The sequence below is a fragment of the Poromitra crassiceps genome, assembly GCF_964638095.1.
Source record: "Poromitra crassiceps genome assembly, chromosome: 19".
NCBI lineage: Eukaryota > Metazoa > Chordata > Actinopteri > Beryciformes > Melamphaidae > Poromitra > Poromitra crassiceps.
In genome coordinates this window covers 8,467,923-8,493,151 of record NC_139646.1, presented here as the reverse complement: position 1 = coordinate 8,493,151, position 25,229 = coordinate 8,467,923, and the positions used below count along the sequence as shown (strand labels likewise).

The 25,229-nt window shown below is 44.3% G+C and overlaps 1 protein-coding gene across 1 annotated transcript in view; it reads left to right on the top strand.

Moving 5' to 3' along the window:
• Positions 1 to 12,818: 12,818 nt before the first annotated feature.
• sorbs2a (sorbin and SH3 domain containing 2a) overlaps positions 12,819 to 25,229 on the top strand; it is a gene marked incomplete at its 5' end in the record, with an annotated part of 43,182 nt that continues 30,771 nt past the window's right edge. The window contains 7 exons of the mRNA XM_083655763.1: positions 12,819 to 13,002; positions 17,803 to 17,927; positions 18,289 to 18,966; positions 19,511 to 19,924; positions 20,846 to 20,972; positions 22,600 to 22,763; positions 24,683 to 24,749. Coding sequence (XP_083511889.1) covers positions 12,819 to 13,002; positions 17,803 to 17,927; positions 18,289 to 18,966; positions 19,511 to 19,924; positions 20,846 to 20,972; positions 22,600 to 22,763; positions 24,683 to 24,749 — 1,759 coding nt within the window. The remainder of the gene's footprint in view (positions 13,003 to 17,802; positions 17,928 to 18,288; positions 18,967 to 19,510; positions 19,925 to 20,845; positions 20,973 to 22,599; positions 22,764 to 24,682; positions 24,750 to 25,229) is intronic.

Sequence of the window (25,229 nt, the reverse complement as noted above, 5' to 3'; positions counted from 1 at the left end):
TTTATCAATACTTTCATAAATACTATGTTTTACTGGGATGTTTGTTTATCTCAGTAATGTGCAGTATGGTGTCGGGTTATAGTCACTTATCCACATTGGACTATCCAAATAAAGTTGACCTAAACTTCCTACATAGACCTCTCATCCCTATACTATTCTACTCATCCCTGCATGCTATGAGCCACGCCCAGATACCCAACACATTAGTGGTTCTCAAAGTAGGCCCACTGACCCCCATGGGTCCTTAAGTGCGAAGAAAAATAGATATAATAGATGTAATAAATAAATAGATATAATAAAATAGTTATTTTCTGAGGGCATACTGTGTAATAGTAATACAACTGTTGACCAAATCAAATCCAGAAAAAGCAATTCCTCAGATGAAGAAGTCAACAGCCAAATGACAAAACATTTTTGGATCCTTGACCAAATTTCTTGTTACTTCTGGTCACTTGTATTGTTTTACACAATCTTGTTCTTTTGGTCTGTTATTATTATATCTACTTCTCTACTCTAATTCTCTAGTCTACTAGTTACTTCTTATCATTGTATAATCTTGTCCGTGTATGTGCCAGTGCCTGTCCAAAGGTGTGTATGTCAGAGAGGGAGGCAGACATCTTGGTGAGTGTGTGATCCTACTGCCTCAATATGCACTTTAGGGGGGAAATACCCAGTATATATCGCTTTCAGCACAGAGAGATGCACCATGTTAAATATGGTCCTAATTACTGTACACAGTTAGATGTTACCATTGAATGAGCCCAACGATTAGACATGTAAAACAAATGTTCATCTCTTTGCAGGGTTTTGCGATTTCATTAGTCATTGTTAAACGTGTATATTTGAATTCTCATATATTTGCATTATCTTCACAATAACATGTTAACACAAAGTTTTAATTATTTTGTGCCCCGGCCTCCTCCCTCTTTCCCATTCTTGTATTCTCCAGATCTAAAATGGATTGTTGTGTCGATCCTTGTCGGGGGCTTGTTGAGGGATTCATCAGTTGCTGGCAACTAATATCTCACAAATGACCCTTCCCTTCCCCAGATGATTTACAGCCCCTGTCACATGTGCTTCCCGACCACCTGAGGTGAGCCTGGGACTTTTAGGATTCTTTTCAAGAGGCCATGGTGATCATGAATTATAATAACTGCAGTGCTGGTATGCAGTGATGGGTGGCCCCAAATGGTGTTATAATTTGGAGATATATACTGTACGTCTATATTATTTTTGTCAAGAACCGAAATCAAAAATGGAAATACAATGCGCAGAATCTTTGCTAGTTTCTAGCACTCAAAATAAAATAAAAAAATAATTTAATAATTAAAAGGGAAAAAAAGGGAGATTTTGCTTATTGTGGTAATTATTACCACTGGATCGCTGAAACACATTCTTTGATGTACTACTGACCCAGTGGTGATTAGAACAGGGGGGGCGCGGAGGGGGAGGGAGATTATGAGTGCTAGAAACTAGCAAAAATGTTGCCCTTGCACTGGGTGTAAGATATAGCCCATTAATATGTGTTATCCTCCGGAAATAAATATGTAGTATCTTCCAGTGATCCTCTTTAGAATTTAGCATTATATTTTGTAAATGGCACTGACTTCTTAATGGAGGTGTTCCGTGCACCTCCAGGATGTTATATGCATGCTGAAATGCATAAGCAGTTAATGATCTATAACTGGCCTTGGATAGTACTCTAGATTCTGTTTTTAAAAGCTTCAAAAGGGCTTGGTGTAAAGGAAAGTCTAAATAAAAGTTGTTTGAAGGTGTAGAGCCTGGGGGGGGTGTGCTTCCAGTGTCCAGCCACAACATTACACCACAGCTACATCACACACACACACACACACACACACACACACACACACACACACACACACACACACACACACACACACACACACACACAGCTGCTGTGTCGCCGCTGATCTGCCCCCCAGAAACATGATCCTGTTTAGAATCTGGCCATCATCTGCACGCCGACAGGCTGCGACGCCGGTCCTATGATTTACCCCAGCATGTGTGTGTGTGTGTGCGTGTGTGTGTGTGTGCGTGCGTGTGTGTGTGTGTGTGTGTGTGTGTGTGTGTGTGTGGTGTGTTGTGTGCTTCTCTGAGATAGATTTACGAGGACTTACTGTGTGTGAGTGAGGATTAGGCCTTGGAGGACTGAAAGTGTCCCATGGTGCCTGGCTTTATGTAGTTCACGACTAATAGCACTTCCTCCTCACCAGCAGATGTCAAAGTGTTTGACATCACTTCCTCCTCACCATGTCAAAGTGTTTGACATCACTTCCTCCTCACAGCAGATGTCAAAGTGTTTGACATCACTTCCTCCTCACCAACAGATGTCAAAGTGTTTGACATCACTTCCTCCTCACAGCAGATGTCAAAGTGTTTGACATCACTTCCTCCTCACAGCAGATGTCAAAGTGTTTGACATCACTTCCTCCTCACAGCAGATGTCAAAGTGTTTGACATCACTTCCTCCTCACAGCAGATGTCAAAGTGTTTGACATCACTTCCTCCTCACCAGCAGATGTCAAAGTGTTTGACATCACTTCCTCCTCACCAGCAGATGTCAAAGTGTTTGACATCACTTCCTCCTCACCAACAGATGTCAAAGTGTTTGACATCACTTCCTCCTCACCAGCAGATGTCAAAGTGTTTGACATCACTTCCTCCTCACCAACAGATGTCAAAGTGTTTGACATCACTTCCTCCTCACCAGCAGATGTCAAAGTGTTTGACATCACTTCCTCCTCACAGCAGATGTCAAAGTGTTTGACATCACTTCCTCCTCACAGCAGATGTCAAAGTGTTTGACATCACTTCCTCCTCACAGCAGATGTCAAAGTGTTTGACATCACTTCCTCCTCACAGCAGATGTCAAAGTGTTTGACATCACTTCCTCCTCACCACGTCAAAGTGTTTGACATCACTTCCTCCTCACAGCAGATGTCAAAGTGTTTGACATCACTTCCTCCTCACCAGCAGATGTCAAAGTGTTTGACATCACTTCCTCCTCACCAGCAGATGTCAAAGTGTTTGACATCACTTCCTCCTCACCAGCAGATGTCAAAGTGTTTGACATCACTTCCTCCTCACAGCAGATGTCAAAGTGTTTGACATCACTTCCTCCTCACCAGCAGATGTCAAAGTGTTTGACATCACTTCCTCCTCACCAGCAGATGTCAAAGTGTTTGACATCACTTCCTCCTCACCAGCAGATGTCAAAGTGTTTGACATCACTTCCTCCTCACAGCAGATGTCAAAGTGTTTGACATCACTTCCTCCTCACCATGTCAAAGTGTTTGACATCACTTCCTCCTCACCATGTCAAAGTGTTTGACATCACTTCCTCCTCACCATGTCAAAGTGTTTGACATCACTTCCTCCTCACAGCAGATGTCAAAGTGTTTGACATCACTTCCTCCTCACCATGTCAAAGTGTTTGACATCACTTCCTCCTCACCAACAGATGTCAAAGTGTTTGACATCACTTCCTCCTCACCAGCAGATGTCAAAGTGTTTGACATCACTTCCTCCTCACAGCAGATGTCAAAGTGTTTGACATCACTTCCTCCTCACAGCAGATGTCAAAGTGTTTGACATCACTTTCTCCTCACAGCAGATGTCAAAGTGTTTGACATCACTTCCTCCTCACAGCAGATGTCAAAGTGTTTGACATCACTTCCTCCTCACAGCAGATGTCAAAGTGTTTGACATCACTTCCTCCTCACCATGTCAAAGTGTTTGACATCACTTCCTCCTCACCAACAGATGTCAAAGTGTTTGACATCACTTCCTCCTCACCATGTCAAAGTGTTTGACATCACTTCCTCCTCACCAACAGATGTCAAAGTGTTTGACATCACTTCCTCCTCACCAGCAGATGTCAAAGTGTTTGACATCACTTCCTCCTCACAGCAGATGTCAAAGTGTTTGACATCACTTCCTCCTCACCAGCAGATGTCAAAGTGTTTGACATCACTTCCTCCTCACCAGCAGATGTCAAAGTGTTTGACATCACTTCCTCCTCACCATGTCAAAGTGTTTGACATCACTTCCTCCTCACAGCAGATGTCAAAGTGTTTGACATCACTTCCTCCTCACAGCAGATGTCAAAGTGTTTGACATCACTTCCTCCTCACCAGCAGATGTCAAAGTGTTTGACATCACTTCCTCCTCACCAGCAGATGTCAAAGTGTTTGACATCACTTCCTCCTCACAGCGGATGTCAAAGTGTTTGACATCACTTCCTCCTCACTAGCAGATGTCAAAGTGTTTGACATCACTTCCTCCTCACCAGCAGATGTCAAAGTGTTTGACATCACTTCCTCCTCACCAGCAGATGTCAAAGTGTTTGACATCACTTCCTCCTCACCAGCAGATGTCAAAGTGTTTGACATCACTTCCTCCTCACCAGCAGATGTCAAAGTGTTTGACATCACTTCCTCCTCACCAGCAGATGTCAAAGTGTTTGACATCACTTCCTCCTCACCAGCAGATGTCAAAGTGTTTGACATCACTTCCTCCTCACCAGCAGATGTCAAAGTGTTTGACATCACTTCCTCCTCACCAGCAGATGTCAAAGTGTTTGACATCACTTCCTCCTCACCGGCAGATGTCAAAGTGTTTGACATCTCTCACACGGTGGCAGCCAAATAATAGGACATGAGGGTGACATACTAAGTGCAGGTGCCCTTCTAAAAGGCACTTTGACACCACATGTGTTGCGTAGACCTCTGTAAACATTATGGATCTAAAAGGCACATCATTTCCTTGTGACTTTGAAAAGTCTAATATTCACTCTTTGACTGATTACCCCAATGGAAAAGTGACATATATATTTCAGGCACAATATGTTGCTTGCTTTGTGAAGCAGACTAGCTCAGTTTGCACAAGATGGCGGTGACATTACTGACATATAACCACTTTGACATTTTTTGACATCTTACAGCGTTCCCTGCTGCATTGCAACCTTTTTACCTCTGAAGTTTCTCATGTTAAATTTAGCTCCGTTAGTGTTGGCCCTTGTGTCAGCCAATCCTATTTCCAACTCCTCATGTGAGATGTGAGTCATGATAAAAAAGACACTGCCGACCTGGCTGGCATGGCATATAGCAAACAAGCAGAAATACTGTCCAGTATGTAGGAAAGGCAGACGACGTCACTGGATACATGTGCACAGATCCATGGACATAGACTAAGTGAAAGAATGATCACTGGATACATGTGCACAGATCCATGGACATAGACTAAGTGAAAGAATGATCCTAAGACTTCCTATTTCTTGGTATCATGTGAGCTTAGAGGAAAGACAAGTATTAAGGAGGTGAGGAAACAAAACTACTGGGATGCATTCCATTCCATCTTTGGTTTCTGTGCTAACCAGAATCTGTCTTGGATGACGGCAGCTTCCTCAAGTCTGATGTGTTGCCGTTTGTGTTGAGCAGACATAATGATGATTATTAAAAGGAACTTGACAATATTCATATTAGGGCTGTGAATCTTCACTGGCCTCACGATTCGATTCGATTACGATTCAGAGGGCTACGATTCGATTCGATAACGATTATCGATGCATCTTAAATCGATGCATCACTTTTCCCCCCGAATACATGATTTTTTTTCTCACTTTCTTTTTTTTCACTGTGTGGCTACTTTTAAAATAAAAGTGCATTTAGGATTGCATTGTATTATGATCCATAATTAAAATAAACAACTGCATGTACTTCCATTATATTTTATTTGATTATATATATATATATTTTAAATAATCGATTTTTGATATTTGTGAATCGATGCAGAATCGTGCAGGTCCGCATCGCGATGCATCTTATAATCGATTATTTTTGACACCCCTAATTCATATGGCTTCGGCTGTTGGCCTTCGTCCCATCTTAAGCAGGCTGTGAAAATTGTCAGCATGGTTTACCATGCCATACATCTGGGACCACTCATCACTTGAGACAACCGCGAAGGCAATTGCACATTCATTTCAAAATATGTTTACATTGAACTTATCCCAGATAAGCCTCAGTAAATGATAACGACAATTATCAAGAGTCAATGGAAATATGTGTTGAGAGCCACAGCTGTCATACTGTTGAAAAGACCTGCTATTACTGTGACACACTGTCAAACTTTATTCAAACGCTCAGCAAAGTCAAATTGTTTTGTTTTTGTTTTGTTGCTTATAAAATGAACTCAAACTCTAGTTTCACCATTACACAACTTCTATGCAGAGTGGAAAACCTCACTTCCCGACGATCCACCATGGGCGCAACATGTTGTGGGATTGAGCGAAACAGCGGATGGATAAATCCAGAAGGAGGCGGTAATGCAACATAAAGGATGCCATAAAACACCACAGAAGAAGAAGAATGTTGTGGATTTATGACCACTGATGATGTCACGATTTGCGTTGCAATCACTGAAGATGCCACTGATGATGTCACAATTTGCGTCTTCTTCTTCTGTGGTGTTTTAGGGCAGCATCCTTTATGTTGCATTTCCACCTCCTTCTGGATTTATCCATCCACTGTTTCCCTACATTCTGTCCCTCTACTTTCGACCGCTCCTTTCCCCTCTCCCCTGTCCAACTCTTGCTCCCTCTACTCTCACGATTTGCGTGACGTTTTGTCTCACTTCATGTGTGAACACCACACGCCCACAAAATCGTCACCAACTCCGCCCGCCGTAGCACTCGATTTCTAGGGTGGAGACTCTGGAGATGATGCTCCATGGGCGCAACATGTTGTGGGATTTAGACATCACTGATGATGTCACTGATGATGTCACAATTTGTGTTACAAATCACGGACGGTGTCACTGTCACAAATCACTGATGATGTCACTGTGTTGCGCGCACGCTCGATTTCTAGGGTGTCCGTGGTCCCCGGTCAAGCATTTTGGCCCATAACCCTAACCCTATGAGATATATTTAGTATTCTTAGTTAAAGTCTTTTCACTGTAGGGATTATGTGACAACATGTTTGAGATGCTTGTTTTGCTTTTTATGTTACTTATTTTTTACTTGCTGTGAGTGGTGTCATCATGTTCCCGTAGATGACTTTTCAACATTTTAAATTGATTGAGACTGATAAGAATTGAGTGTGATGCGAGTTGAAAGTTGAGTATTATGGATTTATTCAAGTTCCAGGTTTTTAGTATCTAGCACTGGGAAATATGTTACACTCATGCTTCCAATAGACCTAATGTCAAGGGGTGTATTCGTAAATAGCCACTCCGAGCGCACACACTGGATCGTTCATAAGTCGGGAGCGCCGTTGTAATGTATCGTACCTCCGTGCTCTCATTTCAGTGTAGAGCATCAGGGAGTGGATTTACGAACGCACCCAACATATCAATTGCTTGTTAGATCAAGGGTAGTCTCGGCTCCCTGTGGAGATCTCCCCCTACCAAATCGTCTGGCAACTTCTCGTCAAAAATCTATGCCCCTCGGTCAAGTTACCGGAAATGACGCTCTCTCCCCCATTATCCTCGTGAAACAAACTGGAGATATCGCCAATCACTTTGGAACACGGAGATCACTTTTTAAAAACGTTGAAAATGGATGTCCTGAGCAAGTAACGTTAGTGATTTCATTCATGTTATCCGTTTACAAGCACACAACTTCTGCATGTCACCGGCCCTTCCGCACAAGGGGCCGCCCTAAAGACTCTGGATTGGTTCTGTTAAGGAGTTCTTTATCCACACAAACATTTAACCAGCAGCTACATTATATCTCCTATACTTGACAACAGTCTCTCAGTGTGTCCCAGTTATTTACATACCAGACATGTATGATCCCTCCTGCAGCCACTGTAGGCTGTTGCGTGTCGTGTCTGTCATGCACACTAAGTCCCATGACGACACACGTGTGCAGCCACACGGCGATGCAAGTCTGTCTTGCGCCTTCTGCTTTTGAAGCACATCCCATCTATATCAATCATGTACCCTACTGCAACGGTTCTGAGAAAAAGTCACATCTATCACATGTCGATCCTCCTGTATAGCCGAGCCCGTCTCCATATAGCATGAGATGGACATCACATATGGGTGCACTCAAGTAAACATGCTGTCATTCTGTATCATTAATCAATTCTATTTATGTTACGTATCAATTACTGTACGTGCCATAAAGAAGTTACTAAAGTCACGAAGTCTCCTCAGTTGATAGCAGCCAGAGGAGGTGCAGAGGAGGTGCTAGTGCAGCGACCAGGACTCTTTATACTCCACTGGATTCCCTCCCGCAGACACGGCCAATTGTGTCTGTAGGAACGTCTGACCAAACCTGAAGTACCGCTACCGGGAATTGAACCCGGGTCTCCGCGGTGGTAGTCTCGCTGGCCAGCCTCCTCTCCCTTCCGTCCGAGGACTCTGGCGCCGCAGGGCTCCGTAACTGGGATAAACCCTCCCCTGCTCTACTCTGCTCTCCCATTGGAGGCGTCGGTTTCAGTGGCAGCCGGATGTCCCCTCCCCGCTTAAGAAGCTCTGTCATTGGCTCCGACCATGTCAATCAGAGTGGCTTCAGCTCCCTCTTCCCTGTGTGTTGCTGTAAATAGTCCCCTGCCGCCTCAGGGAAAACAACAACGATAACTAGCTAGCAAGCTAACGGCAGAAACCTACACGCTAGCTCGTTGCTACACGCCGAAAACGGCAAGTTGGATTGTTTGAAACTATTTTCCAAGGGCACTGCCGCTAAGCGCCGCCCATCGCAATCCCACTATGGAGACCTGCGGCGCCAGACTCCTCGGACGGAAGGGAGAGGAGGCTGGCCAGTGAGACTACCACGGTGGTAGAGTGCTTTTGCCTCTTACACTACCCAGACGCCCCATATAATTACATTTTAATTTAATGTTAGATGTTCGCCTGATACTGTATGTCTGATCTCATTTCCAAACACTGTCAGAATTGACAGTGACTAAACTAACAAGTCCAGATGCTGTCCAGCCCCATGGTGTCTAGCTAGGTGTAGGTCAGTGGAAATGCAATCATTTAAAATGTTTATTTTTGTCTTGCAGGAAAGTGTGTCCATCTACAGCAGATCAGTAAGAAGTGCTCTTCACCATGAATACAGGTATGCCCCCCCCCCCACCCCACAAACACACACACACACACACACACACACACACACACACACACACACACACACACACACACACACACACTGTATTAGGGAATCATGCTTACAGTCCCTTTTTCCCCCCCCTTTTTTGCACTGTTTATCATCATTATGACGATTTTTCTTGAGTGAAAATAATACTATTGTTGCATTTCACAATTTGAAATAAAACAATCATTTTCAACATTTCAGTCCATTTACATGTTTTAAAAGTTGCGATGGGTGTTTTTTTCTTCATTTTTTTCTCTCTTTTTTCTTTTTTCTGATGCTGGCATTGGTCTGTAACCCTGCCTCGCCATTTTGATGTTGATCCATCCTGGGCTTAGATATATTGTGACTGAAAGCATTACTGATAATAAGTATGATAAGCCTGTTGCTCTTACCACAGAGGCATATTCCTCATTCAGGAAGAGGTTTCCAAAGCCCTGTACTGAACTTGGCAGTCATCCCAAGCTGAAGCTAGTGTTTCAGCCCAGAACCTGACTAATCCTTCATTGAGCCTTCTCCACACACCACACAGTCTAGTGGCACTATTAGCTCACTTGACTCACCTTCGTAATGTAACTGTATTTATTGAGAACAGAATATAACATTAGCTTCATCATGATATGTTCAGACACAGATGATGCAATAACAATAGCAGTATTAAAAAAGCCAATTTAACACAGTATCAACATGAGTTAAGTAAGCCCACAGATTTCTGAGCAAATGGTAGTCCTTTTGTCCAATACCTCAAATTGTAAAGCAATTGCAATATTGGTGACAAAATTTACTATTGTAAGTCACTTTTGACAAAAACATCTGCTAAATGATGTAATGTAATGTAATGTAATGTAATGTAATGTAATAATGTAAAGTACTGAACTAAGCTTACAATTAGGAAATTACCTGCAGCGATTCACTGGCCTCAACCTTCTCTGTGTAATGGAAGTGTTAAAGTACTTTGAATGCTAAGGGATTTTGCAGCACTGAGGAAAACAGAAGTTGAGTGTCATTAAAACATTTACTGAGCAAGCATACAGGTAATGCGCTCTCATGTGTCAGCTTATATTGTCACTTTCCTTTAAGGTACTTTAATAAGGAGGATAACATTGTCAACAGTTATGGGGGGGGGGTCGTCTGAGGGGAGGCCCACAGTCTCAGAGTTTGAGAACCCCTGCTTTAAAGGATAAGATTGATGATTTAGGGCCTATTCACCTTATGTAGCCCTGCACACTTGACCCAGTTGTCTTATGACTTCCTGTTCAAAACACCGTCTGTTTGACCTTGTCACTAGTACCAAAGAGCGTGGAAGGAAAGAGACGACACTCCGGCCATTTTTGGAAACAGAATGCGCCTCGCAGTGGTCAGCTGCGGTAGCGCTGGCCCCTAGTAACTCAACGGGAGTTGAACCTCGGGTCCTTTTCATTAGGTATTTATCTTGAAAAAACTAAACAAAGAAAACGAAAAATTTTGCTTAGTTTCCACAATATGGTTGTTGTTTTACATCCCTGCACTACACCACTTCAATCAAGATTTGCAGTACGCCCGGAAAAGATGTGAATCCCCAAAGTTTAGAGTGTTCTCCCGTTGAGTTACTGTTTAGAGAGGCTGATTATAGGGGCCAGCGCTACCGCAGCTGACCACTCCGAGCCTGTGCGAGGTTCTTTTGGCGCTGTCACGCTTCCAAAAATAAAAAATGGCGGAGGCTGCTGGGCGCTGATGTTGCAATGGGGCAATATGGAGCTGTCATTTCTTTCCATAAAAGTTCTTTGCTAGTACTGTGCTGTCACAGGAAGTGTAAACACAATAGGAAGTAACTGGCTGACTACTGTGTTGGAACATAAGGTGAATACAGTATATCATTTGTCTCTTGCATACCTGGACTTAATACCCACAGATAGCGAAGCAAACAATTAATCGAAGATCGATTACTTGCTCGTTAAGGATTTGCTCGAACACGTGAAATTTACTCCATCTATCAAACCACGTGTAGTCTCATATTACATTCTCCCTGTCAGTAAAATTGTGTATTTGCAAAGCATCTTTCAATGAACACGCAAGAGGGCACGCCCGGTGCAATAACTATTGACCAGGCAGTCATCTGGGGGTCCGCAAAGAGAGGAAAAAGATGGACGCAAACAGCAACTTTTGCAAATATAAAGCGGGCGAAGTGAACAGAAAGGAGAAAATAATGCCACCTGCAAACACTGTGATTGTGTGTAAACGTTACACATACAACACAACGACAACCGCAAGGCCCTACCACTGAGCCTGGCTCCTCCTCGTCTCATCAGCTATGCAATGCTGTGGGAATATGCAATATGTCGCTGCTGTGGAAATAAAGAGTTTGATTGAGCAAAAAAAACAAAAAAAAAACGCATTTGGTATTGTTTGGGTAAATCTGGCATTTTAATTACAATTAATTGATTGATTGATCGTTAACATTACTGATGATCGATTCAGGAATTTGCATCCCTACCCCCAGAGAATATCAGCGCCTGAGTCAGCTGTCAGTTGAAACAGCGAGCTCCTGTTGCTAATCTCTTAGACAGAAACAATTATGTGAAGCACATGTTTCATTTGGGACCAGAAATAATGGCAGTCAATGATATCAAACTGAAACGTCCCAGCTCAGCATTTGAATGAGCATCAGCTTGCTAATTTACTGATGGATAGTGAAGCTGTTTCACTGCTGTACAGTTAATGATGGTGTTTCTACAGCTGGGTCCGCATCTACACAGATCTTTTAGCCATGTTGACTTGATACTTGATTTCAACAATTAACATATATTCCCCATGTTAATCTCCTGTATCAAATTAACATCTATTCTCCATGTTAATCTCCTGTATCAAATTAACATCTATTCTCCATGTTAATCTCCTGTATCAAATTAACATCTATTCGCCATGTTAATCTCCTGTATCAAATTAACATCTATTCTCCATGTTAATCTCCTGTATCAAATTAACATCTATTCGCCATGTTAATCTCCTGTATCAAATTAACATCTATTCTCCATGTTAATCTCCTGTATCAAATTAACATCTATTCTCCATGTTAATCTCCTGTATCAAATTAACATCTATTCGCCATGTTAATCTCCTGTATCAAATTAACATCTATTCTCCATGTTAATCTCCTGTATCAAATTAACATATATTCTCCATGTTAATCTCCTGTATCAAATTAACATCTATTCGCCATGTTAATCTCCTGTATCAAATTAACATCTATTCTCCATGTTAATCTCCTGTATCAAATTGGACCCACTGAATCTGGAATTCATTCATTATCATATCATGTCCCTTGATGTTATACCAACCAATTTCTGTCCTAAGCTTAAGGAAGTGGCTAGGCGAGGTTTAGCTAAGGCCGTATAATACCTTCAACCAACTATTTCAGAATTTCATCTGCGGATAGTAATTTATAGCAAATTAATTTATTCCGACACAATTCCTTTGCCCATTTTAAATTGACAGTATCTGTTGCAGTGAGAATTGGCCTCTAATGCATGTGCTTTGCCTCCATTTTTCTGAGTTGTTTCTGGCTGTGCATATTTTTTTTTCTGCGCGCGTGTGTGTGTGTGTGTGTGTGTGTGTGTGTGTGTGTGTGTGTGTGTGTGTGTGTGTGTGTGTGTGCGTGCGTGCGTGCGTGCGTGCGTGCGCGCACGTGTGTGTGTGTGTGTATGTCTTCTTTATGTCTATGTGCATACTGCATGTGTGCTGCTGCTTCTGCCTGTTTGATCACCCGCCTGGCTGTGACTTCCCAGATAGCGGAGGATGCGCTCGCAAAAGCACTGCCTTGTCACTCACTCTCTCCCCCATGAAGAGGGTCCAGAGCTCACCCAATCTGGCCACAGGTACTAACACTCACATATATACATGCTGTCAATTAACACACGTTCCCAAAACACAGCCCTGGGCACTTCATGACTGGGCGATACTGTTGGGCAAAGAGTGAGGTAAGCTTACACTACCGTAAGCAGCTTGAGAAATTAAAACGTGTTTCAGTGTTTCCCCTAGAAAAATGTTCAGGCCTGGAGGGATTTCGAAACGTACCCCGACCGACCGCAACGGTGGGGGCCCTCGCTGACCACGCTAGACTTTTAGCTAACCTGTTCGCATCTATGTTCACAATGGCATCCCAAGTATCATCATACTATTTATGGGATGCGATGCGAACAGTTGTATTATGGAATGTGCGTTTCCCAGGCAACGACACACGCTGACACATTTTGGAATAGCGCCGCACGCTGGCACGGTGCTCCTAAAAGCAAAATGCTTATTGTTTTGAATGGTTTGGCATCTTCTATTACTGTCAACACTATCAACACCAGTATTGTTGTATTGTAATATTATGGAAAAAAGCTTATTGAAATTTTGGGGAGAGCAGGGGTGGGGGGGGTAAATGAAGTTTTTTCTGGCCTTGCGGGGGCGGCGTCGGCCTGGTGGGCCTGCCGGGCCTGTAGAATTGTAGGGGAAACACTGGCTGTTAGGATGCATCTGGCTGATATGGCTTGAGCATATATATAAAAAAAAAAAAAAAATGGCTAAAATCTCAGTAGCCTATGCTTAAGCAATGTTTGGACTGTGGGATGCTGTTCTTTCCAATTGATCATTATGTCCTTCTTTTCATGTCCTTGGCTTCGTTTACTGTATCAGCCCTCCCTTCCTATTGTTACTGTTGATCTTCCTCCCTGTTGACAGCTCTCATATGTCATCCTCTGTGGCTGCTCGCTATCTCTCCCTCCATCACTCTGGTTTCCTCTGCTTTTCCTGCTCTTTAAGCTTTGTTATCATTCTCTTTCCTCCTTCTGGCTTTCGCTGTCACACTTTTTCCTCTCTCAGCAGAGCTTTGATGTGATTGGCTGGCTCTGGTGGTGACCGTAAGCACTTGGGTGTAAATGCAGTTGGATTGGCCTGGTTGTTTGTGGTGGCTATAATGGCGCTGTTCTGTTTCATTCTTCCTGACCATCCGAGGTGGAGATTAGAGCTGGCTACTTATTTGTCCCTGCTTCAATCTGCTCATTTGCAGTGAACAGGTCAAGTCAAGACAATGCTCTGAATAACTAACACAACAGATGTTATTGTTCCCCTGAAGGAACAACAGTGTTTTTGCCTGTACTCTGTCAGCAGCACACAGGTTAATGATTACCCCCCCCAGGCGTCAGTGATTTTAGCAGGCTGGCTCTGGCTCAGGTACACATTCTGCCACTGTTAGCTTCCTATTGTATTTCCATAGTGTTTTTGGTAGCCTTATATCTGATGAGTTATCAAGAATGCAGTGTTTGCGTTTGAAGCAGCAGAATGGCCACTGCACAAGGTTTTTTAGCCAAGATCCCTGCTGTGATTACATTCATGCCTGGTTCCCTTGTGTTTTCAGGGTCACTTGAAAGGACATTGCTAGTTATGTTATGGCCCATTTCCACCGCTGGTATTAGCCCAGCTTGTCTCGCTTTTTTGTCTCATTCCATCGATCAAAAACCTGGACAGCCCAGGTTGAGTCGGGGTTGAGTCGTGCTGGTTTTGGTCCCTGCTTTGTTGAGGTTCCAGCCGGTACTATACAGTGACGTGAAAACACTGCAGACGACTGATTGGTCAGGCAGCGTTTACTGTATCTACTGTCAACGCTGGATACCAGTTTAGTGGGGCTTACCTTCTCTTCTGTTATTTACATCAGTCTTTTGTGTTGCTGCCTTCGGCTCTGGTGAAATAAAATCGATCTCCTTGCTCAGCTTTAACATGACGGTGGTTTTCAATTGTTTTTGAGAGAGAAAAAGTCCGCTCCTCGGGAAGCCCTTGTAGTTGTGTGCTACGTCGGCTCCGCTAGGCCGGAGGCGGGGGTTTAGCAAAGCCGCGGTCTTGCCTGGTGAGTGGCCGCCGGGGTAGTGGCTTCCCTACTCCCCGTAGTGTAACCCCTGTCCCCCGCGAAGCGCATGCATGTGAGTTTGACTAACAACAAAGTGATATCCATTCTCCTGGCCGTTTGTCACATTTGCCCATGTAGGTCATTTAGAGGCACCAGTATTTCATAACCAGTTTCAAAGTTCCGTGTGTGGATATACGTTATAGCCTACTTGGGCTATGGGCGGAAGGCAGATATGCGGTCGCTATGACGACCAGGTGTGTGCGGAGGCGAGTAAACTTGCTATGGAAGCAGAGTCTAAATCAAGTAGAGACGAGTAAGGCTAGGTAGAGCAGAGCTGTACTGTGCTGTTATATGTGGTGAAAATGAGCCATTAGCTAGCACGCTGCAATAGTAGGCAGCTAGTTTTGCCAGCGGAGATGGTGACCTGCCTAGCACTAGCAGTAGGCTGATACAAGATACTGCAATGCTTCTTTGGGGGGGCAGATACATTGATTGCGTTGAATGGAGTGTTGCTGCTCCACTTGCCCTTTTGTAGGTTTGGTCCTCTCCTACCTCAGCATGCTTGGGACCCAGGTGTGTCGCTCTTGCACGGCCCTTCTTTCTCCAGGCTGAAGATGCTCATGAGGAATGCTCCTCATGCCTGGTGTTGAGCACCTGTGAGAGGGGCTGGCAAGAAGCCCCATGGATGAATTGTAGTTTCATGACGTTGACTCTGAAGGTAGCCAGGCTTGAGGTTGTGGGGATTCTGCTCAATCATGAGCTAACTCCATCTGGCCTTGCCGCCAGTGACACAGCCAGTAACCTCAAACACCTCTCAGTGGAGACAGGGTAGAAGGCCAAGGTGGTTGACTCCTATTGATATTTACAGGACAGCCCATATTTCTAATCAATAGAGTGATTATAGATGTTTGCCCATATGTTACATGTTGCCATGAGCCCATGGGCAATGGATTTGCTATGTACAGTGTGAGAAAAATTCCCAGCAAAAGCAGTTGTTTACTGGACACGGGACGGAAGGCCTTCTCATATTAATACAATATTGTATCTATTCTCGCACCCAAATATGCGAAAATGACGTCCTCAGACGCAGCTGGCGGTGTTATCTCTACGGTGGGAGAACGTTCTCATGAAAATGTACAAGGCTCTATTGTTTGGAGATGTTTTGTGGAAGATACCTGAATGTTGACCTGGCAGATAGCAGGTCATTGAAGAATGTGTATGTGTGTAACAGTAATATACTCTCATGAACATTATGCAATTTGGTTAAGCTATAATATTAGTATGTAATGTTTTTTCTAAGCAATTATGAAAATGCAGTTTGAAATATGCTTTGTGTTGTGAAGAAGAAATGTACTATCATGGGTCACTCTTTTTGATGACTAGTAGTTCTAATGATGTTCCTATGTGGTTGCTAGATGATTTCTAGTGGTTGTTACGGTGTATGTATCGTAGGGCTGAACAATTAATCAGAATTTTATCAAACTCGCAGTATGGCCTACTGCAATTTTCAAATCACAGGAGACGCAATATTTGTTTGTGTGTGTCAAAATACCATTTCAAATGAAATGTTGTGCTGCAGAGGCCTACACATCATATTCTAATCTACAGACTTAAGAAAACATATTTGTTTGCTACAGATAAGTACAAATAAGTCTTTCAATGAAAATGAGAATAATGATGTAAAAATGATCATTGCCTCTAATATCACAATTGCAGTTTAGGTAAAAAATTATCACAATTAGACACCCCCTTCCTTGTTTATTAATGAATGAATGAATCAATAAACAAATACATTAATTAATTAATTAATTAATTCTTCAGCCCTAGTATGCAGTTGTTGGTGATTTCTGGAGTATCTAAGATGTTTTACTATAAGTAGTAGACCGTGTGTATGTGGTGGGGGGGCATATATACTATAAACCTATATACTATATACTAAACCTTGGCAAAGTATTGTTTCAATTTCTACATTTTACATTTTCCTCCATTCTGTCTTGTCATGCCTTTTGCACCTCACATCCCCATTTAGCTCTTTGTCGTCTTGCACTAAGCTTTCTGTGAGATAAGATTGTGTAACTACTTGAAACGTAATCTTGCACAGTGATGTTTGTTGTAGAGATGCATGTGACCAGACATTAATAGTGTATTTATTGTTGCTTTGTCTTTTCCATTTGCCAGGGAGTGAGTCTCACTCATCAGACTCAGGTAAGTTCACTTTGTTCTTTCTCAATGAACGGACTAATTCATTGTTTTGTTTAGGCTATAGAGAGGCAAAGTACTACTTCCTGCTTCAGCACTGTACCAGAGATTTTCATGCGCCATTCATTTTCCCATACACATTTCTACTATAAAAATAGTTTTAGTGGTTCAAACCAAACGGTTCAGCTATATTTAGAAACAGGAGAGATCTCATGACATTTCACTGGGACCAAAACATTAAAAAATGCGGGTTTAAAGAAAATATTTTTTCAATGTTGTTTTTTTAAGTTTTGGTCCGAGTGAAATGTTCTATGGTCTCTCCTGATTATAGCGTTAGCTGAACCATTTGGTTCGACGAAGTACAACTATTTTCTAAGGATTTTACAAAATGTCTATGGGAAAATAAATGGAGGATGAAAATCTCTGGTACAGTGCTGAAGCAGGAAGTGACGTTCCACTTTGCCTCTCTATAGATGAATTCCTTGGAGACTCCTGATATCGCAAATGACATTATGAAATTATCTGTGAAAAACTTCATAAGAGACCATAAACCTTTAACCAAAAAGATTATATACCACTGCAGTGTGTGTAATGTTAACAATGTTGACTGTATCCCCAGATGCTTGGCGGTCACGCAGTGCAACAGATGGCCTAAGGAATGGAGATGCCAGTAGCTCATCTCTTGCTGCCAAAGGCTTCCGCAGTGTCAGACCCAACCTACAGGACAAGAAGTCACCCACACAGGTATAATATCTCTCTCTCTCTCTCTCTCTCTCTCTCTCTCTCTGTCTCTCTCTCTCTCTTTCTCCCTCTCTCTATCTATCTATCTATCTATCTATCTATCTATCTATCTATCTATCTACACACACACAACAGCTTTACAAGTGCACTCATTTCCCATTTCTCATTTCCCGTGAACATGCCTGTGTTAAAATGTCACTCTGAAGGGTAAATTAAATCACACCACAGACTTGTTACAGAATCAAACTGCATATCAAACTTTTGTATTTGGAACAGCTTGATGATGATTTTTGTCAAGCGTCACACTGATACAATTTTGTTGTTTGAACTCCCTTTGGCTGTTGCATCCTCATTGACCACTAAGGCTGTCAATCAGGTGCCAGCCCCGCCCCCCAGGAGAGAGAGTTTCCACTCTCCGCCCACTGGAACTAATCCACCCTCTTCCAGCTCCCTCGTTAACCTGGCTGCTGTCTTAAGCCCTGGATCAGTAGCATTATGTCCAAATGACAACGCCGTTTTGCAGGAGTCCCTCACTATTAGAAGCACATCTTCTTATACCTACTCAGAGACTAGCACAAACCCCTCCACCTTTGTACCTTCACCAGTCCCCCAGTTATGCCAGTCCACTATCCCAAATAACATCGGTGACTGTAGTGCAACTGCCACCACTAATACTGAGGTCCAGGAACGCAAGGTGTCATCCCTCAAACTGACCCCCATCACCATCCCCGACCCCCCTGCTCACCTCGACCCCTACGAGCCTCAGTCTAAAACCCAGACCCCAGCTTCTCCTCCACCCCCTACCCCGCCCCCGCGAAGGGACTCCGCCATCTCTCGGCCCCCGGTGCAGACAGCCTCACTCTCTGTCCACTTGGCCCCCAAGACCCCGAAACGTCCAGAGCCCCGGCCGTCAAACCCCACGGCGGCACTCGAGGTCCAAGCTCAAGCTGCAATTCTAACCCCGACTCCAGCTCCATCCCCTATGGAGATGAAGAACGATCCTCCTGTGGTTCCACCAAGACCTTCTCCTGCAGAACTGGTGGTACATAACTGACTACATACTGTAACTAGAACAAATAGAAAGCTATGATTTTGTACAGCACTGTGCTTTTTGTCTTGGTGGCCACCAAGACATCACTGAGGTTTTGTTGTTGTTTTTTGTGTCTTGGTGCTGCCATCCAACCCACCAAACTAACTGTGATTCTGCATTATGTGTGAACTTTACATAATCATACCAGTGTTGTCACCATGCTTGTTTGTTGCATTCCACAAAATGTGAACTAACAGAGCCTCTTCAGTTCACAGAGTTACTTGTTTCATGGCAGCTCCACAGCAGCCTTTCACTTCCTGTCAGACTCACCGGTGACTTCCTGTCAGACTCACCTGTGACTTCCTGTCAGACTCACCTGTGACTTCCTGTCAGACTCACCGGTGACTTCCTGTCAGACTCACCGGTGACTTCCTGTCAGACTCACCTGTGACTTCCACACTGCCTGTGTGACAACAGTGGCTGATCAGTGATCTCTCTAAGCACTCTCCATCTTTCCTCCTCCTCCAATCAACCCCCTCTCCCTCCCACACAACAGGGACCTCCCTCCCCCGACCCCACAGCATGGCGTTCCCCCTACCGCTGCCACAGCACAGACTCACTCGACCGCCTGTCAGGCCTAATCCCCCAGGCCCTATCGCCCGCCCCGTACGTCCCTAGCGGAGCTGGGCTAAGTCTTACCGCGCTCAGCGGCGCGAGCATCGGCGGCGGCTGCTGCGCGTCACCCTCCGCCTCCCCCGTGACGGTGTCAGCTCTCAGCCACTACTCTTCGTCCACGGCGGGTCTGCTGGACGAGCTGCAGATCTGTAGCCTGGACTCGCCCGGTGCCTCTCCCACGCCGTCGCCCACCCTCAGCCACGTCTCCACCTACACATCCACCGCTGGCCCCGACGATGTGCTAACAACAACCCCTGCGGCCTCCTCCACTGCTGCAGCAGCCACTTTCACTAACGTAATTATCCCAACAAGTCACTGCTGTAACACACATCACCACCAAAAACATACGCTTCCCTCCCGCCCCCCAACACAACTGGAAGGCGTGAAGCAAACCTCCACAATGTGTGTCATCACTGTCGTGTTTGTGTTTTTTACCTTACACTAACCACCAACTTCAACCTAGTTGTGCAGCATTAATTCAACCTGATGTTCCCTTATAATAATATGTCTCCTAGTCCTCTCTAAGTGTGCTTTCTTATGTTTTCACTGTGACAGCCCGGTGGCACTCCTTTGCAAAACATACTCGCTCAAATTGAGATACCATATTTTGATTCTTTGTTGTTAAATAAAGAACTGAGATGATTTGCTAGTTAGTGCATCATGTCGAATGGGAGCACGTTCTTCTGAAGAGCCTCCCATTGCAACTTTCCCCCCCGGCCTACGTATGTGCCAGACTCACAACTAATCTGCAACGACATGTACTGTATGTGAATCTGAAAGATGTCTTCGTTCACCTTCACTGTTTTAATCTCTCGTGTGTCTTGTTTTTGAATTGATTCAATGTGTGTCTCTTTCAATCACTAACTATTCTTACACTGTACAGTCTCTTCAGATTCAGCACTTCCCCATGAATCACATCTGATTACCCAATATCAGTCTGCAATACATATCAAAACTGGTTCCTCTAACCTTTTGTGTCTTACACTTTTTTTAGAAATATACAACTTATAATGACTACTCTCTGATTCACACCACTGATCATTATCATTGAAGTATTGCTTATTGTTTAATTTGAATTTTTAATTTGAATTTTTTACATTTACACTCCTGACCTACTGCTGTGTCGCAGAACTACCCCCAAGAAATACATTGTTGCTACCATTTGTGACGGTAGATCTGATGGCTCATGTGTTTCTGGCTTTGTGGGTGACTTTAGGGCCAGGTCCTCTCTCATGCCATGAATGGAAGTACGGGACACCCCCAGAGGCCCCTCTCCCCCCCAGCCTACCCCCCTCCCCCTGCCTCACTCCACACTGGGCTCCAGAGACAGAGCAGGAGTTCAGGTGAGCCACTGCAGGGTCTTCTGTCACTCACTCACTCACTGCTCTCTGATACCACAGGCAACAACATTCAAATGCATAAGCCAAGACAGGCCAGACTGCGACAAAAACAAATCCAATGGGAAAAATCAATATACCTTTATTGGGTCTGTACCATATTAATGGAGCCTACTCCAAAGTTTTCTAATTGCTTCACATTTCAAGAAAAACTATTAGGCACCCGCTTAATGGATTTTTGTTAATTAATCTCACACAGTGTCAATTCATAGAAAATTGCTTGCCTGGCGTTGAAATGATTTGCTCAAGCCTTTTTTCACCATCATTCCCCATATCGATTGAGGAGTTAATGGGTCTTTAGTGCGCTTGTCGTGGCTAAGGAATGGATTTGTTGACAGTCACATGCTAGGTGAGCTTCACAGGAAATGATATATGTCCAGCCATTAGCAGCAGACAGAGCCGATCAATTGTGGAACACAATCGGAAATGAATTGCCGCAAATGGGAGAGGGAGATAATGCTCATCCTTGCTTATTCAAATCTTACCACACTGATGATGACAAGAGAACAGTTGGATCTTATTCTTCAGCAAACACTTCCATTTCTGTTTGACTAGGCCTGTTTCCATCCACGTATTTTGATACACATTTTGGAGTATCGCATTAGAAAAGGTGGATGGAAAAAACGTCCTCCATTTCACACGCAAAATTATGCTCTCTTGAGGTGGTTGTTGTCTTTTTTGAAAAACAGTTAATGCGCAAAATGGGAGATGGAAACACCTTTTTCGAATACGTTCTGACGTACTGTAGTGAACACTTAACTCACACAACTGATGCACCCAAAGGCTCTCGCTCCGTCCTTAAAATACCTTTTGCACGGTGACTCCCAGAACTGTTTTGTGCGACTCGTTTCCCAGATATATGGCGAGCGTCGCACAATGCACATTCCTCCTGTGATATTGGCCCTTATATTTACTCATCACCACCAGAAAGAAAGAAATACAGCCACCAGCAGATTACATGACATAATGATTATTAATTATTACTTCTCCATTAGTACAATGGAGTAATGCGTATGTGCATTGGTGCATTGTGACAAATAAAGACGGGGTTTGTCCGTCCTGTACCTTTAAATCTCTCTCTCTCTCTCTCTCTCTCTCTCTCTCTCTCTCTCTCTCTCTCTCTCTCTCTCTCTCTCTCTCTCCATCTGATCTTGTTTCACCCCCCGCCCACACGCACAACCTACTTATTCACCTAACAGCAATTAATGCAATGCAAAGTTGGTCAGTGATCTCACCGTTGCCTGCCTTTTTTGGATGCCATGTTTGGATGCCATGTTTGGATGCCATGTTTGTGGAAAATAAACGTATGGACGTTAAGGTTGATCCAGTCTCCACAAGCGCAGGTATTCTGCCAGCCACACTGTCCAATTTTTCAAGCTTTCTACAGTCAACAACCACAATAATGCCACACAGTCAAGAGCACACACACGATTAGAATTTTAAGATTGTCGACTTTTCAAAAGTTCGCTTAGAATTTGTGCAAATGCTGAATGGAAACACGGCTACTATGTACTAATTGTTGGAACAAGTGACACAGTGTATCTTTGTCCCCTCTCTCTCCTTTGTGTTCCAGAGGGCAGTGAGTCTGTGGTGTCGTCGGGCCACGCCAGTGTCAGCAGCACCGTGCCCCTCGCCCGCTTCTCACAAGAAGAGAAGAAGGTGTCCGTGGTCAAAGCCCCCCACTACCAGGGCATCGGCCCCGTGGACCAGTCTGGCATCCCCATCGCCATCCGCACGGTAGGCTCTCACAGAGGCACAATCAGACACACTATAGTGCTGACTGTAAGCGTGTTACTGTGGTGTCTTTTTAGCTCTGATCAGATCCATCTCTCTTGTCTATATGCAATCAGGCCCATGAGACAGAGACTCTTTTCAGCTGCCGGCAGCTTTAGACCCGACATTAAAAAGCCCTCTCTCCAGCTTGCTCTCTCTCTATCTCAGCCTGTCTTTGACTTTCTCTCACTTTACCCTATTTGCCTTTCTTTCTTCTCTCTCTTTCTCTCTCTCACACTCTCTCTCTCTCTCTCTCTCTCTCTCTCTCTCTCTCTGTGCCACTTGTAATTAAGAGCTCAGACAAGGTCTTTGTTATGTACTGTACTGCTCTGTCCTTGTTGTGTGTGTGTGTGTGTGTGTGTGTGTGTGTGTGTGTTTGTGTTTGTGTTTGTGCGTGCATGTGTGTGTGAGTGTGTGTCATCTCCAGCCAGGCTTTCTATGTAGGAGCGCTTCAACCTCTTAACCCATTTCTGGGAGAGAGGCTTTTAAAAGGCAGACATGCCGAGCTGGAGAATGAGAGAGAGAGAGAGAGAGAGAGAGAGAGAGAGAGAGAGAGAGAGAGAGAGAGAGAGAGAGAGAGAGAGGACGAGAGAGGACGAGAGAAAGAGAGAGAGAGAGAGATTGAGACAGGCAATAAAAGCTGAGAGAAAAGGTGAAAAGAAAAGAAAGCAGAAAAGGAAAAGAAAACAGATGTGCCATGTTGTGAGCAGACAGACATTTCTGTGGCCCCTCTAGTTGGTAACCATGGTGGTAATTGGCCCTTGTGTTGGCCGGCACTCTGCTGTCAGGGACTGTGTGGTTACACTGTACCCCCCCCTCCCCTCTGGAGCCAAACTGCCTCTTCTCTAACCAGAGTCAAGACACAACACTCAGTGCTATTGAATGATCAATAGAGTACATCTCTCTGTCATTTGATAGTTCTTTTTTGAAGTAGCTGTTAGACACACACACACACACAGCGTCTGCAGCCATGCAAGGCGCTAACCGCTCATTGGGAGCAGTTAGGGGTTCAGTGTCTTTGCTCAAGGACACTTCAACACACCGGAGGAGCCAGCCTCGAACCGGGAACCTCCCGATTCCCAGGCGACAGCTCTACCTCCTGAGCTAATGCCGCTAATGAGGTCTCTACCTCCTGAGCTAATGCCGCTAATGAGGTCTATGATCTATTTGTGTTTTAGCAAAGAAGGGTTGAGGTTGAGCACATCTCTGCACAGTAATGTCCTAGAATGACACCTTAAAGGGATACGCCACTTTTTTTAGAGTTTAGTTAATTTGCCATATCCCCCCCACACATGGTACACCGTGCCTTTACCGTCGCTGTCCGAGCAGTATACAGTGAGCTACAGTCGTGAAGTTAGTAAGTATCACCTTAGAATTGAGGCCAATGGTACACCCGTACTCACCACGAGATGAAATATGAATCCAAATGCGGAGGAATGATATTTTTTTAAGGTAAATACATAGCCCGAATTACTTCCTAAACGTGGCTGCCAGGCATGTGCGACATACAGCTCATGCGCTGTGTACAGCGGAAGCACTCTTTACAGGCAAACAAGGAAGTAACTTGGTGTGGGGATTTACTCCGAAAATGACGTTTCACATAACTATGGATTAATATTTCATCTCGTGGTGAGTACCCGAAGCACAACATGTATTTTGGCACTATTAGATCTGTGTTTTTGGTTATTTTTGAACGGGTGTACCATTGGCCTCCATTCTAAGGCGATACTTACTTACTTCACAACTGTAGCTCACTGTATACTGCTTGGACAGTGACGGTAAAGGCATGGTGTACCTTGGTTATGTGGGGGGGGGGGGGGGGATATGGTAAATGAGCTTATGTTGGATTCTATCACTCTTGATGGTTCTGTCTCTCTCCACAGACGGTGGATCGGCCAAAGGATTGGTACAAAACTATGTTCAAACAGATCCATATGGTTCACAAAGCAGGTAAGGCTGAACTGAGTGTGCGTGTGTGTGTGTGTGTGTGTGTGTGTGTGTGTGTGTGTGTGTGTGTGTGTGTGTGTGTGTGCGTGCGTGCGTGCGTGCGTGCGTGCGTGCGTGCGTGCGTGCGTGCGTGTGCGCGTGCGTGCGTGTGTGTGCGTGCGTGTGTGCGTGCGGTCGTGCGTGCGTGCGTGCATGTGTGTGCCAGTTCTTGTTAAACCAAAAGAACCCCAGAGCCAGAGCTCATTAGATTAGAGAGCAGAGGGACAGTATGTGGAGAGGCAGAGGAATGGGAAGAAACCTCTAATAGGCACAGATCTGCACGGGGAGCTCTGCTCTGTTTCTGTGGGCTCCACCAAATCACATAGTCAAGACAAGGCCTGCTTGTTCTAAACTGCTCCGGCTTTCTCTACTGCAGTAGACAGTGGTCTTTGCACACACACACACAGTCAACCTTGCACACTGAGTCCGATGCAATGCGAGACA